The sequence below is a fragment of the Mobula birostris genome, chromosome 2 (assembly GCF_030028105.1).
Source record: "Mobula birostris isolate sMobBir1 chromosome 2, sMobBir1.hap1, whole genome shotgun sequence".
Classification (NCBI taxonomy): Eukaryota; Metazoa; Chordata; class Chondrichthyes; order Myliobatiformes; family Myliobatidae; genus Mobula; species Mobula birostris.
Genome location: NC_092371.1, coordinates 50735970 through 50752743, shown reverse-complemented (window position 1 = coordinate 50752743; position 16774 = coordinate 50735970). Strand labels below are relative to the sequence as shown.

Below are 16774 nucleotides of genomic sequence, written 5' to 3'. Positions count from 1 at the left end.
TCTCCTGTCTCCTGCCTCCTGCAACCTGGGGGTGGCTACCTCCCTGTAGCTCTTATCTATCATCTCCTCAGTTTCCCTTATGAGCTGAAGGTCATCAAGTTGCAGCCCTGGTTCTTGAACACATTCTCTGAGGAGCTGCAGCTTGGTGCACCAGAAGTAGGTGTGGTTATCGGGGAGGGTTGGAGGAATCCCAGATTTCCCACATCTGACACAAAGTACAAATCACGGCCCCTGGAGCTTTTCTTACTACCCTAACTATACACTAACAAATGAAGAATGAGCATGAAAAGGTTTACCAGATACTTGCGTCGCCCAAGCCAAAAGTCTCCCCACACTAACACTTCCGCACTCCGCTTACCACTGCCTTATCTTTAATTTGACCGTACTAATGTATCCTGAACTTTGATTTGCTGCTGTTCAAGCTCCAAAAAAAATGGCTATGAAGCGCTGATTTTCGAAGCTCTCTCCTTGAATTGAGTGAAGACACTATTACTTTTTGCCTCTGAACTCCGACTGGCCACTGTTCAAGCTCTATATGAAGTAAATCCCTCTCCTCTGGCGAGTTTGGAGTATCCGCAGATAGTCTGCAATGTTCGAAAAGGTGACGGAGTATCATCTTCCCAAGGACAATTTTGATAACCAACAAATACTGACCCTGCCATTTGTCATTGATGCCAATTGACCAGATCATTCTTGATGAGAATTGTTGCCTGTGTAAAACCTGCTTGGTCTGACTTGGGATGAGTTGTGTCATGAGGCAAATGGAACTGCGTGTGATAACTAGGCCTCCTCTGTGAAATACGAGGACTAAACTGGAGCCAAACTGTAGGTCGCTTGTTACTTTCCATGACATACTTGACTGGTTAAGTAGTTTGGAACATCATAGAAATTTAAAAATATTGAAACAGAATATTGTATTAAGAAGTATTTAAATTAAGTATACAATTTACAGCGCACGAAACTGTTGGTTTAAAATGTTACAGAAATAATAAAGGGGAAATTTTAGTCTAGTGTATTGTTTTTAATGAGGTTTAGCAATTCCATTCAAATGTTTGCCAAGCGGAGGGACTGGATACATAGGTACTGAAGTTTCTGCCATGGTCACCACTGGACTCAGTGGTCAGACAGTTAGTGGACAGGGTGGTTAGATGATATTGGAGTTAAATGTGCACTGATCAACAGAGGACTCATGACCCTGGAACCTCTGCCCATAATTAAGCTTCTTTAAAAAATCTTTGAAGATTAATGCCAATAAGTTATTACAATTATTAAATTTGATTTCCCATACCTCTCCCTCCACTATATTCAAGCTTTTCTTGAACCTGTTGGTGTTGGACTTTATGTTTCTGTACTTCCTGCCTGATGGTAGCAAGAAGATAGCATGTCCTGTATGGTGGGAATCTTAAACGATAGGTGCTAACTTACTGAGACAGCACCTCTTGTAGATAATAACGATGCTGGAGAAGGATGTGTCAATCGGCCAGTCAGAGTTCTGAGGTGAAAAGTATTAGGCTGAGTCCACTACTCTGCAGCTTCTTGTGTTCCTACACATTCGAATTGCCATACCGGACCATGTTGCAAGCAGGATACTTTCGACAGGACATCTTAAAAAAGTTTGTTAGTGTTTAGTGATGCGCTGAACCTCAAATTTCTAAGGGAGATACTCGCATGCCTGTCTTGTAATTGCAAGGTATATAGGTGGTTATGTGATGTCCATTATGAATTGGCTGAGTTATCAGATACACTGTACAATTCCCTGAGACAGTTAACTTGGAAGTAAAGCCTCTAACTTTATCTATTTAAACTCATTACAGAGGACATCTAGATGAAGTTTCATTGAAGTTATTTTAAAAGTGAGAAATGTCATATAAATTAGAAAATTTTCACTTGAGGGGGCGGAACTGGGCTTGCTAAATAATTAGTTTTCAGGGGTAAATAGATATTCAAAGATAATTACAACCTAACATTCCATCAAAAGGTCGGTCATCTCATTCAATAGAGCATGGTTCAAATAATTTTACAAGGAGAATAATGTTTTTTTAAGGTTTTTTTAAGGAATTCGGCAATTTTTTTCTGTTGGAAAGGGTTCTTATCTGCAACTAAGTGAACAGTGTACCTGTTGAGCAGTAGGTTTTCACTGACTGCATCCTTTTACTGGATTTGTAAAAATATCACAAATCATTTGATTTTGTAATTTAATAATGAATACAGTCATACAGTGGAATCATTTTGCCAATATTGCAACGGCAAAGCTTGTGTCTTAATACTTAAGCAATCCCATGATACTGAAGCCTTTGAAATTTCCAATTTCCGTCTTAGACTTTGGGTTATGGGTTAATCATGATATGCAAGGACCACCACAGTTTAGTTGCCCATGTATTTTTTGCATTGTCAGTTATAATAAAACAATGAAAATTAAAATTGCAAGATGTCATATTGTAGGAATTTTAAATAAAATTACATGACTTGTTCTGTTCAATTTGGATGTTGCTTTTCCATCATGTCCTTCAATTAGTTTGTCTGGCTATTGAATGATTTTTTTTTTAGGTTCTGAAATGGACAAAGAAAGACTTTCATACATGAAAATGTTATAGTCTCTCAAGAAGCTTAATAAACATGGTCAGCATTGAGAAAGGTCTTGCAAATAAGTATGAAGTAACTTTTTTTTTATAAGTAGACATTTATTGGGATTAACCTGGAGTGTAGGGCAAAACCGATAATGGCAGGTTTAGTACTATTCTCAGATTGAGCGTCACATAATGTACTAGATTTAAAATTATCTATCATTTATATATTAGTGGTTTAAACTGTATTGAAGGGAGTTAATAATTTTCAAGTGTTATGAGATTTTGCCCTGTGCTTGACTTGTACAATTGCCTCCTTTCGGCTTTTTATCTTGGAAAGTGCAGCATTTTTGGAATTTGGAAGTAGTTCTGTCAGAGATATTAAAAATTTGCAATGGGTAGAATTCTTTCATGGACATCAAAAATTTGAGAAGTTTGTAGTTGGTTGTTATGAGGTCACAAAACAATGGATTGTTTTATAGTGAGCCACCCTGGTTTGGTTTCTCTTTTCCATTCATTTTTAAAGGCTCTTTTTCATCTTTCTCAGTTTAAAAGTGCAGCAAAAAATGTATTTAAGCTCAGTTTCAAGATGAATTGGATCTGATTGATAATTATTTTGTATTTAAACCAGAGAATAATCTTCTCCTTGGTATTTAACATGATTACAAATATAAATGCTAAAACTTACTAGTTGTGGAGTTCTACATATTGTCCTCTTGTTTAAAGGTATCTTAATTGTCTTTGAATGACGGATTAACATGTTGTGAATAATAAAGTGACCTGTATAGATTGCATGCAAAACCAATTTTCACTGCCGCTTGTTACATGTGCCAATTAATAAGCCAATGACCAAGAATTAATACTGGAAGCTTCTTGGCTATCTTATTTTAACTTATGTTTTTGTTTTCATATAGAAAACCTGTTATTTTATCTTCCACAGATCTTTCCTGAAGAAGACGACTATGGGTTTGAAATTGAGGAGAAAAATAAGACCATTGTTGTGAAATCTGTGCAAAATGACTCTGCTGCTGAGGTAATTACTCACCTTTCGACAGTCATCTTGCAATTTAAGAGTAATAAGTCGTATATGTCAGTTATTTGCTGTATAACAGAAAGGTGAATGAAATATTTGAGCTCAGTCTCTCTAGTGCAGCTTTTGTTAAAATATTGTCATCGTAAAAAAAAAAAAAGATGCAGTGCTTGGATGCACTGAACTGAGCACTGAAAGATGCACTGAACTGAGCTTATGGCCACAGGTTGAAGCAAAATTGGTATGCACTGATACTAAGAAACTGGGTTTTTGGGTGATTGTAAGGCTTGGAGTTTGGAAGAAAGGGAGTAATCCAATCAGAAGATTGACAGAAGGATAATGGTGATCAATTTAGGTCAGTCAGCATCAATGGTGTGAGTAAAGTGATGGCTAGGGTAAGGGTGTGGGAACCAGAATTTTGGATCTGTTCAAGTTCATGGACGATAGAATCTGGCTAGAGAAGCACTGAAGTTATCAGGTCTGGAATTAATGCATGTGTGGATAAGGTTTTCAGCATCTGATGGAATGGATAAGACATCAGAGACCAAAGTAGGTGGTTTAAGACCATAAAATATAGGAGCAGAATTCGGCCACTTGGCCCATTGAATCAGTCTGCAAGTCCATCATGGCTGATTTATTATCCCTCTCAATCCAATTCTCTTGGCCTCCAAAGCCATCCACGGCAATGAATTCCACGGATTCACCATCCTCTGACTAAAGAAATTCCTTCTCGTCTTTGCTCTAACTGGATGTCCCTCTATTCTGAGGCTGTGTCCTCTGGTCCTGGACTCACTCACTCATGATAGAAAATATCCTCTCTGCATCCACTCTGTTTCGGCTTTTTAATATTTAATAGGTTTCAGTGAGATCCCCGCCCCCCACGCCCTGCATTCTTCATCCATTATCACTAAACTCATAGTTCCCTTACCCCGCACTGCTTGCTTCTACCTTCTAACCAAGATCCATGAACCTGATTGCCTGTCTGTGTAGGCCCAATGTCTCAGCCTCCTCCTGCCTCACTGAACTTGTGTCCTCATACCTCGACTCCATTCTGTCCCCTTTTGTTCAGTCCCTTCCTGCCTACATCCATGACACTTCTCACACTCTCGATCTCCTCAGTAACTTTCAGTTCCCTGGCCTTGACTGCCTCATTTTCACCATGGATGCCCAGTCTCTACATACTTCTGTCCCCCCATCCAGACAATCTTAAAGTTCTTTGTTTCTTTCTAATAAAAGAAGCAATCAGTTCCCCTCCATCACCATTCTCCTAAATTAGGCAGAACTGGTCCTCAGCCTCAACAATTTTGCCTTCAGCTCTCCCACTTTTCCAGAGTTGAGAGGTAGCCACGGGCAACTGCATGGGCCCCAGCTATACCTGCCATTTCATTGGCTAAGTAGAGCAGTCCATGTTCCAAGATTTCCCCAAAAATACTCCTAACTCTTCCTCCTTGACATAGAACATAGAAATCTACAGCATGTTACAGGCCCTTCGGCCAACAATGTTGTGCTGACCACGTAACCTACTCTGGAATCTGCCGAGAATTTCCCTAGTGCAGAGCCCTCATTTTTTTAAAGCTCAGTGTACATATCTAAGAAGCTCTTAAAAGACCTTATTGTGTCCGCTTCCACCACTGCCACTGTCAGTGCATTCCACGCACCCACCACTCTGTGTGGAAAAACTTACCCTTGACATTCCCTTGGTACCTATTTCCTAGCACCTTAAAACTATGTCCCCTTGTGTTAGCCATTTCAGCCCTGGGAAAAAGCCTCTGGCTATCCACACGATCTATGCCTCTCATCATCTTATACACCTCTATCAGGTCACCTCTCATCCTCCGTCGCTCCAAGGAGAAATGGCCAAGTTTACTCAACCTATTCTCATAAAGCACACTGCCCAATCCAGGCAACATCCTTGTAAATCTTCTCTGCACCCTTTCTGTAGTTTCCACATCCTCCTTGTAGTGAGGTGACCAGAACCAAGCACAGTACTCCAAATGGGGTCTGACCAGGGTCTTGTATAGCAGTAACATTAACTCACGGCTGTTGAACTCAGTCCGACGGTTGGTGAATGCCAACACACTATATGCCTTCTTAACAACACCGTGAACCTGTGTAGCAGCTTTGAGTGTCCTGTGTCCTACGTTGATGACTGCTTCATGCACCTACGCCGAGCTTGTCCATTTCTTCAGCTTTGCCTCCAACTTCCACTCTGCCCTTATATTCACTTAGTCCATTTCTCTTCTTTTTTGATCTCTCTCCATCTCTGACTGACATCTTTTATAAACCTTCCGATTCCCATGGCTACCTCCATTATACGTTTTCCCACCCTGTCTCCTGTAAATTGCTATTCCCTTCTCTCAGTTCCTTTGTCTCTGCCCCATCTGTTCACAGATAAGGCTTTCCTTTCTAGAATATTAGAGATATCCTCCTCCTTCAAAGATCAGTATTTCTCTTTCTCTACCATTGCTGCTGCTTTCACTTGCATCTCCTCCACTTCCCAGACATCCACGCTCACCCCATCTTCCTCATGTCCTTATCTACCACTGCATGAGCCTTCACATCCAACACATCGTTCTCCTCAACTTCCACCATCTCCAAAGGGATCCTACCACTAATTACATCTTTACCTCCCCTCCCCCCCGTCCACTTTCTGCAGAAATTGCTCCCTCCCTGATTTCCGTTCATCCCACCCCACTAATATCCCTCCCGCACTTATCCCTGCAAGTGGCGAAAGTGCGACACTTGCCCATTCACCTCCTCCCTCACTTCCATTCAGGGCCCTAAGCAATCCTTCCCGGTGAGGCAGCACCTCACCTGTGAATCTGCTGAGGTTGCATATTGTATCTGGTGCTCCTAATGCAGCCTCCTCTGCATTGGTGAGACCCGTTGTAAATTGGACTGCTTTGTCGAGCACCTCCACTCCATCTTCCAAAAGCAGAATCTGTCGGTCCATGGCTGCCTCTTGTGCCACGATGAGGCCACCCACAGGTGGAGGAGCAACACAATATTCCATCCGGGTAGCCTCCAACCTGATGGTATTAATATCGATTTCTCCTTTTGGTTTAAAAAAATCCCTCCCCCTCCTCTCTTTTTGTATTCCTCACTCTGGCCTCTTACTACTTCTCACCTGCCTATAACTTCCCCTGGTGCCCCTCCTTCTTTCTTTTCTCCTATGGTTCAGCCCTTTACCTTTCCCACCCACCTAGTTTCACCTATCACCCTTAAGCTATCCTTTTTCCCCTTCCCCTGTCTTTTTATTCTGGTATTTTCCCATTTCCTTTCCAGTCCTGAAGAAGGGTCTCAGCCCGTGGCATTTACTGTTTGTTCATTTTGATGGATGCTGCCTTACCTGCTAAGTTTGCTCAATACTTCGTGTGTGTTGCTTTGGATTTCCAGCATCTGCAGAATTTCTTGTTTTATTGGGATCCAAAGGTGTATATGTGTTGCTGAAGGGATTGGCTTCAGAGGAACTGTGCACTGACTGGTTACTCCCCTTGTTACTCTTTGAGGTCACCCATCTACCATCTGAAGTCTGCAGTCTCTGTGTGACCACCTCAGTGGAAGACTTAGCTATGAATTTTTCAGCCTCCCAGATGGTCTAAATGCTCCAGTTCCTTGACCTTGTCAGTCAGGAGCTGAAGTTGTGTGCACATCTTGCAGATGTCGTCATTAGGGAGACCATTGGGTAACCTGAAATCCCATATCTCACAGGGGGAGCATTCCACTGTCTGAACTACCATCCTGCCTACACTTGTTACAACTCTAACTTCTCAAACTTAAGTTCTAGCCTGCACCTGTTGAGCCAAAGCATAACCACTCCAACACTGTCACTGACATAATAGCCATTCCAACAATGACTACTCCACTTAAGCCTAACTTCTTTTACTTCTTCTAATTAACCCTAGTCAGTATTAACACAAGCATTCTCCTGCTACACAGGCAAGCCTTAATAGGCCCCAATAGCTTTTTAAAATTGGTGCTTAAAGTCCACAAGGAACTGTCTCCAACTCTGTTTTGCAGATTCAATTGTGTTTGTCTCATCATGTGTTCTCTTGGGCTTTTAACTGGGCTGCTTCAGTTATGTTCCTGGCTTGTGCCAGTATGAGAATAGATTTCTTTAAATCTTTACATTAAATCGAGATCCTATTGAACAGAATATGTGCAATAAAATGATTATTAAAGAGTGATCATCGAAAGCACTACATGAAAGAGCAAAATGCTCATTTAATTTTTAAAAAAATAAACGTCATTACCTTAAATCTTTTCGAAACTTCAGTTAACTACCCTTACAGTATATAAATGTTTTGTTATTTTTTAGGTAAAAAGTACCATCGCAAAATACGTCAGTAGTTTTAAATATCTTGGCGTTAACATATCAAAAGATCTGCCATGGAACCAGTACATAAGTGCAATCACAAAGAGCGCAGACAATGCCTCTATTTTCTTCGAAGTTTGTGTAGATTTGGCATGTTACCAAACACTATGACAAATTTCTATAAATGGACAGTGGAGAGTATCCTAACTGCTGCATCAGAGATGGGTCTGGAAGTAGCAATTGCTTTGGAATGGAAAAAAACTGGGAAGTGGTGGGTACAACCCACTCCATCACCGCAAAGCCTTCCCCACCATTGAGTACATACACACGATCATTGCCACAAGAAAGAAGCATCCATCATCAAAGACCCCCAACGTTCGTGTCTAGCCCTCTGCCCACTGCTACTATCAGGCAGGAGATATGGAAGCCTTGGGTCCCACAACATCAGGTTTAGGAATAGTTTTTACAGTACAACCATCAATCTCCTGAAGCTACACAGATAGCTTCATTCACCAATTCTCTGAACTGATTCTACGACCTACAGACTCATTTTCAAGGATCCTACAACTTGTGTACTCACTGGAGTTTGGAAGAATGCGGTGGGGGGGGGGGTTGTGGAATGTTATTGAAATGTACCAAATATTGAAAGGCCTCAGTAGAGTTGACTTGGAGAAGATGTTTCCAATAGTGGGAGAGTCTAGGATCAAAGGGCTCAGCCTCAGAATAGAAGAACATCCCTTTAGAACAGAGATGAGAGGAATTTCTTAAACCGGATGATGGTGAATCTGTGGAATTCTTTGCCACAGATGGCTGTGGAGGCCAAGTGATAGGGTATATTTAAAATGGAGGTTGGTAAGATTTTGATTAGTAAGAATGTCAAAGGCTATGGGGAGGAAGCAGGAGAATGAGGTTGAGAGGGAAAATTAATGGAAAACAGACTTGATGGTTTGGCTGAATGGACTAATTCTGCTCCCGTGTCTTATGTTCTCAGTGTTATTTTTTATTTGTACAGCTTGTCTTGTTTCACATATTGGTCCTTCTTCAGTCTTTGCTTATGTTTAGCTTTTCATAAAATTCTATTGTATTTCTTTATTTTCCTGCAAATGCCTGCAAGAAAATGAATCTCAGGGTAGTATATAGTGATGTATGTACTTTGATAATAAATTTGTTTTTAAATTTAAAAATTCAGTAAGATTGAAAAGTTATTATTTGCTGAACACATTTTAAAGTATATCAGCCATTGATTAGTAATTCATGTTATTTAAAAGAAATTGTGTTTGCATAAACATGTTTGATAACCCATCTGACATAATTCTTCAAATATAATGTTGCTTGAATTTTGAACTGCTCTGTGCAACCTTTGCACAAATTTAACTGTTTTTCAGTTAAACATTCCGCATCCTACTCAGTGGTTGTTATGGTTTCAGAGATTATGATGACCCCTTGGAAGCAGAATAGTGTGTCAACTGTCGTTGAAGTCTATACAAGTGTTCATGGTTAAACTTTGCAAAATCTTTTTCAAATGCAGAAATGCCAGAGTCCAACGATTTTATTCTCATTCTTTTGAACAATGAAATTGCATAATGCCAGCACAGTATGAGTATTTAGACAGCAAAATATCGATTAGTTAAAAAGCTGTGCTTGTGCGCTCTCCCATGATCCAGAAGAAGCTCTTTGAGATTTTACTTTCATCTTAATATATGCATTTCCTGGAACATACTGCATTTCTTATTTAGATGCAGAGCTGGCGCTTTTTTTGCCCTTAATAGTAATAACATACAATTTTTACTCTTTATGCATCACAAATGAAAAATAATTTCATTGTTAGTTTAAATTTGTGTAGGTTCACCTTCATAAGTACATTATGAGCACTTCAAAAGTGTGGCCTCTACTAATTTGTGTTAACATATTTTTGTGACTGTGATGCTTCTTGTGATTTCTGTTTCACTGACAGCCATGGTTGGAATCAAACAGTAATTATTTTATGCTGGTTACTTCTCCTCACACTTCACCTTGTTTTCATGCTAATTTTAAAGCAACTCGTGCAAATCTGCATTTTAGATACCATCTTCACCAATATTTTACAGATCACTGAGTATTTGCAGTTTTTGTGAATATAAGGGCTCATTGCATACGTGCATCCTAATGTAACGAATGCTAAAATTGCATGTAGAAAACCTTTCCAAAAACTCTTGTTTCCTTTTCTTAATTTATTTTGAGTTCTAAAAAATCTTTGAGAAATTAGTTTTTGTTAGTTTGCTTTCAAAGCAGCTCTGGTAACAGTGGTGAATGCAGTAGATTAGAGACTTGAATACTAAATACAGATTGGCAATCTGGTAATAAACGATGGAATTGTTCAAGATGCTGATCACAGTGCCTTGCTACACTGTTATGTAACAGTCTTGTTTAAAAGCCGAGCAGATGTACTTGGTGTAAGCCAGGATATTAGTTATTTAAAAACGAAATGGGTGGGGAAATGGTGAGAAGCTTAATTAAGATGTTTTCTGTAAAAGCCTTCTATCAATGAATTGTCCATTATTCAATAAAAAGGCTTGCTTTGATTTGAGGCATGAATTTGTTTGCTGTGCAGTTTGGCTTCCGTCTAACGTATTATTTGACTTCAACTTTTTTTTTCCCCTCATGGTCTGGAACTGGCCTACAAAATCTTTTTTGCATATAATACGTACATATACCACTATATAAAAAGTGGTACCATATAAAATCCTGTTGTATTGGTGTTCTGCTGTGGAAAAAATTGATCATACTGGAGTAAATATGTACACAAGCTGCTACTTTCGTTTGGTTAAAAATAGTAGACCTTTGCTATCTTTTTTTATATCACAAATGTAGGTTGGTGTTAGTCAGCCAGTTAAAAAATATCTATCTTGGATTGGTTTGAAATATTTGGTGCTTCATTTCTGTTACAGGTGGCAGGTCTTCAGGTTGGAAGGAAGATTTACTCCATTAATGAAGATTTGGTTTTCTTGCGGCCAGTTGTGGAAGTAGAGACTATTCTACATCAGCTGCATTGTAGTCAAAGGCCACTGAGGGTGCTGGTTGCAACGAAACCCAAAGAGTGAGTCATGTCATATGACCAGCCAAAGTTTGCTCAAACAGTAGTGTTAGTCATTTTTCCTTTTCCACAGATGAGAACTTAAATATTAATTGCATAAACATTTTACAAAAAATGGATGTGTTAAGATAGGCATGAAATATTGCCTTTGTAGGCATTGCATTTGAACTGTTTTCTCACCAATTGTTTCAATCGTAAATTGGCATATATCAGGGTGTTGGTTTTGCATATTGAAACACTTGCTATTGGCATTGGCTATTTGATCATTTGCCTAGAGTAAAGCTGTCTCCGCACAGCCACACCATTAAAATTAACTTCTTGAACTGCACCATTGATTGCAGTTGAGTAACTTTTCAATACTTTCATTTATTTACCAGTGTTATTGTCTGTCATAGCATCAAACTTTTCAAACTCCTCTTTGCTTTACAACCATACCAAGAACAATTTCGTTCCATCAGCTTAATTCAGGATATGAAGCAAGATTTTAAAGTTCAAGGAGTTGTGACTCATTGTAACTAGGATCAACCTTTTTTTGGTAATTTTTAACTTCTTTCTAGCCATAGGTAGCAGGATGGTGTTCTGTTGTACGGTGTGGTATTCCTCCAAAAATACAATGAGCTGTTGCTTTAAGTCATGACATAGTTTTGGAAGTTGCCTATTTTACCCATGCATCAAATCCCTGCTCTTCCAAGAAAGGATTGCCTCTTCATGGAACTGTTATTTGCGTTAATAAGAAAACAAGCAGCATTAATTAAGATCTGACTGCCACATTCAATGAATTCCTTGTTGATAGGAACCTCTGCATTGAAACATTTGTGACATGTTATTCATGGGTTATTATTTGGAGTAATCGATAATTGGGAGTTCAGAATTATAGAAGCTGACAACACATCTTAGAAAATTAGAGGGCTCTGCAGTCGGGAAATTCTAGCCAGTTTCTAGAACAGGTTACATGGTCGGCATGACATTGTGGGCCAAAGGGCCTGAAACGTGCTGTAGATTTCTATGTTCTAACACAGAGGGATGCCTTTCAGTCCATTGCATCCTTGATTGACAGAGTTTTTTTTTATATAAACACCTGTTGATTGTACTCTTTGTTTTGTGACATTGCCAGTTTCTTTCATATTCCAGTGCTGCTGTTTGTTTTCTGTCTGCCATGGGTGACCTCATCAAATGTCTTTCTGAACTCCATGTGAATTTCATTAAATGTGCTACCATCCTCAATCCTAGTTACCTCTGAAAGTTAATCAAGTTTGTCAGGCATGAAGACTATAAGGCATAAGTGCAAAATTAGGCCATTTGACCCATCGATTCTCTGCCATTCTATCATGGCTGATTTATTATCCTTCTCAACCCCCTTCTCCTGCCTTCTCTCATTTAAGTCCATGCTTACTATCATTGATCAAGTCATTCCTTTCCACATGAATACCTGAAGAAATAGATTTAAGTTGGTATTTTAGGAGCATAGCTTATTGAAAAGGCATGCATTTCAATCATTCAGCATTAGACTTTGGTAGGCTCTCAAGATGGAGCCACCTAACCAATGTGACCAATGGCGAAATCCTGCAGACAGATCACAAAGCTGCTACTTTTTCTTGTAAGTATGCTTCCTTTCCTGAACTGCGATCAGTTGCAGTCTGTAATTTCCATTTTCATTATGTACTTTTGGGCCTGACTGAGTGATCTGGTGCTTTTGCTGTCTCCTGAGAAATCTGGCAAGATTGAGAGCGGAGTGTGCGGCTGTCATTTCCTAATGATGGAATGTGAACCTATGGTTGGCTCCATTACTCCTTGCTGATTAAAACATTGAACAAGATTGAAATCGACGAGGACTAGAGCGAAAGCGAGTGGGTGTTCAGTGCCGTCTGCTATCCTTTGCTGGTCTCTCTCTTGCTGCTGCCAGAGGTTTGCAGGGGTCTTAGGTTCGATTGCCTCGCAGGGGACTCTTGGCTGCAGGGCTCTTTTCTGGGGGATTCAGTGGTTTGATGTTTGATGTTCTCAGTGCTGACCACGCTCCGTGGACTCACTTTTGGAAGACTCTTCGGTTGGTGTGTTTCTGGCTACTCTTTTTTGCGATTTGCACGCTTTGATCGAGGCACTTTGCTGCGGAACTGGTTCTGCAGCTGTGGCTGGCAGTCACTGAACTGAAACTGAACTGACTCAGTGGCTGACACTCCTGGACCATTTTTGGGGACTCTGCGGTTTGATGTTTAATAGTCTGTGCCTTAGCTGCTAACTTTTTGCTGCTTGTGATTTTTTTTCCCCGTGCATTGGGTGTTTGATGTTTTCTTTTAACTGGTTTCATGGTGTTTCTTTGTTTGCCTGCGGGAGGACGTATCTCAGGATTGTATACATACTTGGATAGTAAATGTACTTTGAAACTTTGAACCTTTGCTGTGTTCAACTTAGATAAGTAAGTTGGAAACAATGAGCTAAGTGTTTTTGTTGTGGTTTTTGTTTTTATGCATATCTCGACAATGCAACTACTCAATATTTTATGCAAGACCATTTGTGTCAAACATCCTCTTGACACCTAAAAGGTGAAATTAGATCTTAATCATTTAGCACTTCTATCACAATTACTTAGAATTGAAGTGTTACCTTACTAATAAAACTGTCATTGTATTTCATTCAGGGAGATATTCTGGCAGTATTTTTAAAACCTCAATAAATTTTTGATGTTATGCACCAACTTAAAGCTAAAAGTATGTTGTCCACATTAGATCAAATATATTTTAAAATCTACTTTTAAGCCTTAAAATACAAATGTTTAGCTGGTGTTCAGCTATGCAGCAATAATTGTTGTTAATGGATTTTCTATTGTGAAGTATATCAAAGCTCTACACTAAATAATCTTGGCAAATATTGCTAAAATTGAAGTAGAGAGAAATTTTGTTTCTACTTCAGATATTCTGGGTTTGATTATATCAAGCTTGAACCTTTTTTAAAAACTGTCCAAATTTCATCCTTGCAGTCACTTCGGCTAAAAGGAAACACTGTTGGCTGGTGGTAAATCATTCTGGACTTGTCTGTGAATTTATGTTCAAGAAAGCCTTCCATAAATGCAAAGAGAATTTTTCCAATATGCATAAAAACTGGAACGAGGGGTTTTGATACAATATATGTTTCTTTGCAATTTGATTTGTTGATATTTTTATTTTTTTGAAATTATGATCAATTTTAAATGCCCTAGCTTTAATATTCTTGCTTCCCTCATTTCATTTTGTACTAAGTATTATAATTTAACTGTTGTAGTTGATGCATTTTTACACACTGTGAAGTCCTTTTTTTTTTACAAAGACTTCTGAGAGTTAAAATATTGAAATCTTGTGCCTTGGCACAGCTTAAGGCATTAAAAGCTTTCATTTACTTTTTATTAAACTGCTGTTAATGGCTCAGATCCTTGGATTGATGCAAGTCTAATAACAACTTTTCTTCCTATTTGAATTTTCATGGCAATTGGTTATATAATGATAAGGTGCATCAAGAATTATAACCTGCCTGGGAATGTTGTAAATATTCGTTAACAAAATGTGTATTTGAAATTGGCTAGCTTTCCAATGTTTGTGTTGTTGATCTAGGATAATCAAAATTCCAGACTCTGAAGGACTGAACTTAGAGATCCGTGGCACTGCTCCACCATTTGTTCATGCAGTTCTGAAAGGTAAGATATGCTGACATCAGGATGTGGTTTGGATTAGATTTCATGATGTGAATATTATTTCTCTTTAGAAATATCCACAGATTTGTTGCGTTATCTGTTATATGTCAAGTTATGAAATGCAGACATGAGGAAATCTGCAGATGCTGGAATTTCAAGCAACACACATAAAAAATGTACAATTGTTTCATGCCAAATCCATTTTGAATCTTTAGAACTATCAATTCGTGAAAAGCAGCTAACTATGACTTTCAGCTCTCGTTTTGAGCCTTACTTTGCAAATTCATTTATCTTTCTGTCATTCAAGCGTATGACAACTTCCCATTAATCAGATCCCCATTTCTGAATTGACCTTAAGCAACAGTTAATAAAGGGTCATATAATGTTAATTCTATTTCTGTTTCTACTGCCTGTGTGGCTGATTATTTCCAGCATTTTCTATTTTTATTTCAGATTTTCAACATCTGCAGTTTTTATTTTTGTCTTAGGTTAAGCAACAGTTGCAAAAGCAGTCTTTGTGTGCCTCTTCTTCACTCTTGCTCTATCTATTTGTCAATCCCATCTATATCCAATCTATCTTTGTTGGGCCCTTCAAGCTGTGGCACCCCGGCAACCCCCAACAAACCTGATTAACTCTTAACCTAATCACAGGGCAATTTACAATGACCCATTAACCTACCTGGTGCTACTTTGGACTGTGGGAGGAAACCAAGGGACCTGGAGAAAACTCACGCATTCCATGGGGAGGATGTACAGAGACACCTAACTAAACAGTGCCGGATTTAATCTCCGAACTCCGGATCTCTGGAATGCTCTGGGCTGTGATAGTGTCGTGCTAACTGCTACCATGCTACCATGGCTACTCCAGTTTCTATATTGAAAACTTGTGGGTTGCCCTCAGTCCGTCTTCAGACTGTACTGGTTGTTAATGCAAACAACACATTTCACTCTGTTTTGATGTACATGTGCCAATTTAACTGTAAGAGAAGAATCTATGTGTACATCACAATGTATTTCTTTCGTGGAACATTTATGTTCATCCTTGCTCTTGATATTGGCATATGGATTTTTTTTTAACCCAAATCCTGTGCTTATCTAACATTGCTTGGAGTATCTGCTTGCTTTTCTTTTTGAAATTGTTGCATTTTGAAATATTTACTGAATTTCACTTTTATTTCTCTTTTGCTTTCTTAAGCATGGGGTTGATTTTATCTAACGAAATGGCAGATTGATCCTTTATAATTTTTACTTTGACTGCCTTTAATCATCTGCTAAGAAATGCACAAGCACATGTCACCCACTCACTTCCCCAATAGTGATCATTTATCTTACCCACTTTCGCAGTTATTTTGAGGGTTGAGGGTGTTTGTCAGTTGGACAATTATAGATTATGTCGTGAATAATGGGACAAACCAAGTTGAGCAAGAATTGTGAGGTGGTATCTAGGAGGCAGGCATCATTACACAAGGTTTAGAATACTATGGAAAGAAATTGGACCAATCCAAGGTAAAAATATTCAATTAAATAGAGACTCTTCATAAGGATGAGAAGAAATCTAGTCTGGATAATTTGGAATTGACGTTTAGCAGCCAAAATTATCATTAAACAAAGGCAACCATTTAAAGTTGGAAATGATTCGGCCACGTTCTCGATAGATTTCCATGAAGGAGAATGGTAAAGAAATTTGACCAGAGCACAATGGCTGACCACCACAGAACTTGAAAAAGGCCCCAAGACAAATGCTAGTTGTTTAGGCAAGTGAGAATCAGTCTGATTACAGTAAGTTCAAAGGGAAGTTTAGAAAAAAGCAGAAACGAGAGGGGCATAGAGAAAATCAGCAAAGGCTTTAGAGCAAACACAAGAGGGAATCAAAACATTCAGTAGACATCTGAACAGCCACAGTTTTAAGAGGAGAGATGAGGGTCATTTGGACTCATCTGGGTAGCCTCCAACCTGATGGAATGAACATTGATTTCTCAAGCTTCCAGTAATGAACCCCCCTCCATCCCCTTTTCTTGCTCTCACCTTACTTCCTTGCCTGTCTGTCACCTCCCTCTGGTGCTCCTCCCTCTTTTTCTTTCATTCGTGGCCTTCTGTCCTCTCCTATTAGATTCGCCCTTCGCCAGCACTA

At 39.1% G+C, this 16774-nt stretch overlaps 1 protein-coding gene across 1 annotated transcript in view; it reads left to right on the top strand.

Annotated features, from left to right (window-relative positions):
* The window catches only part of prex1 (phosphatidylinositol-3,4,5-trisphosphate-dependent Rac exchange factor 1), a 209983-nt gene that overhangs the window by 130259 nt on the left and 62950 nt on the right, over nt 1-16774 (top strand). The window contains exons 17-19 of the mRNA XM_072240694.1: nt 3505-3597; nt 10837-10985; nt 14564-14646. Coding sequence (XP_072096795.1) covers nt 3505-3597; nt 10837-10985; nt 14564-14646 — 325 coding nt within the window. The remainder of the gene's footprint in view (nt 1-3504; nt 3598-10836; nt 10986-14563; nt 14647-16774) is intronic.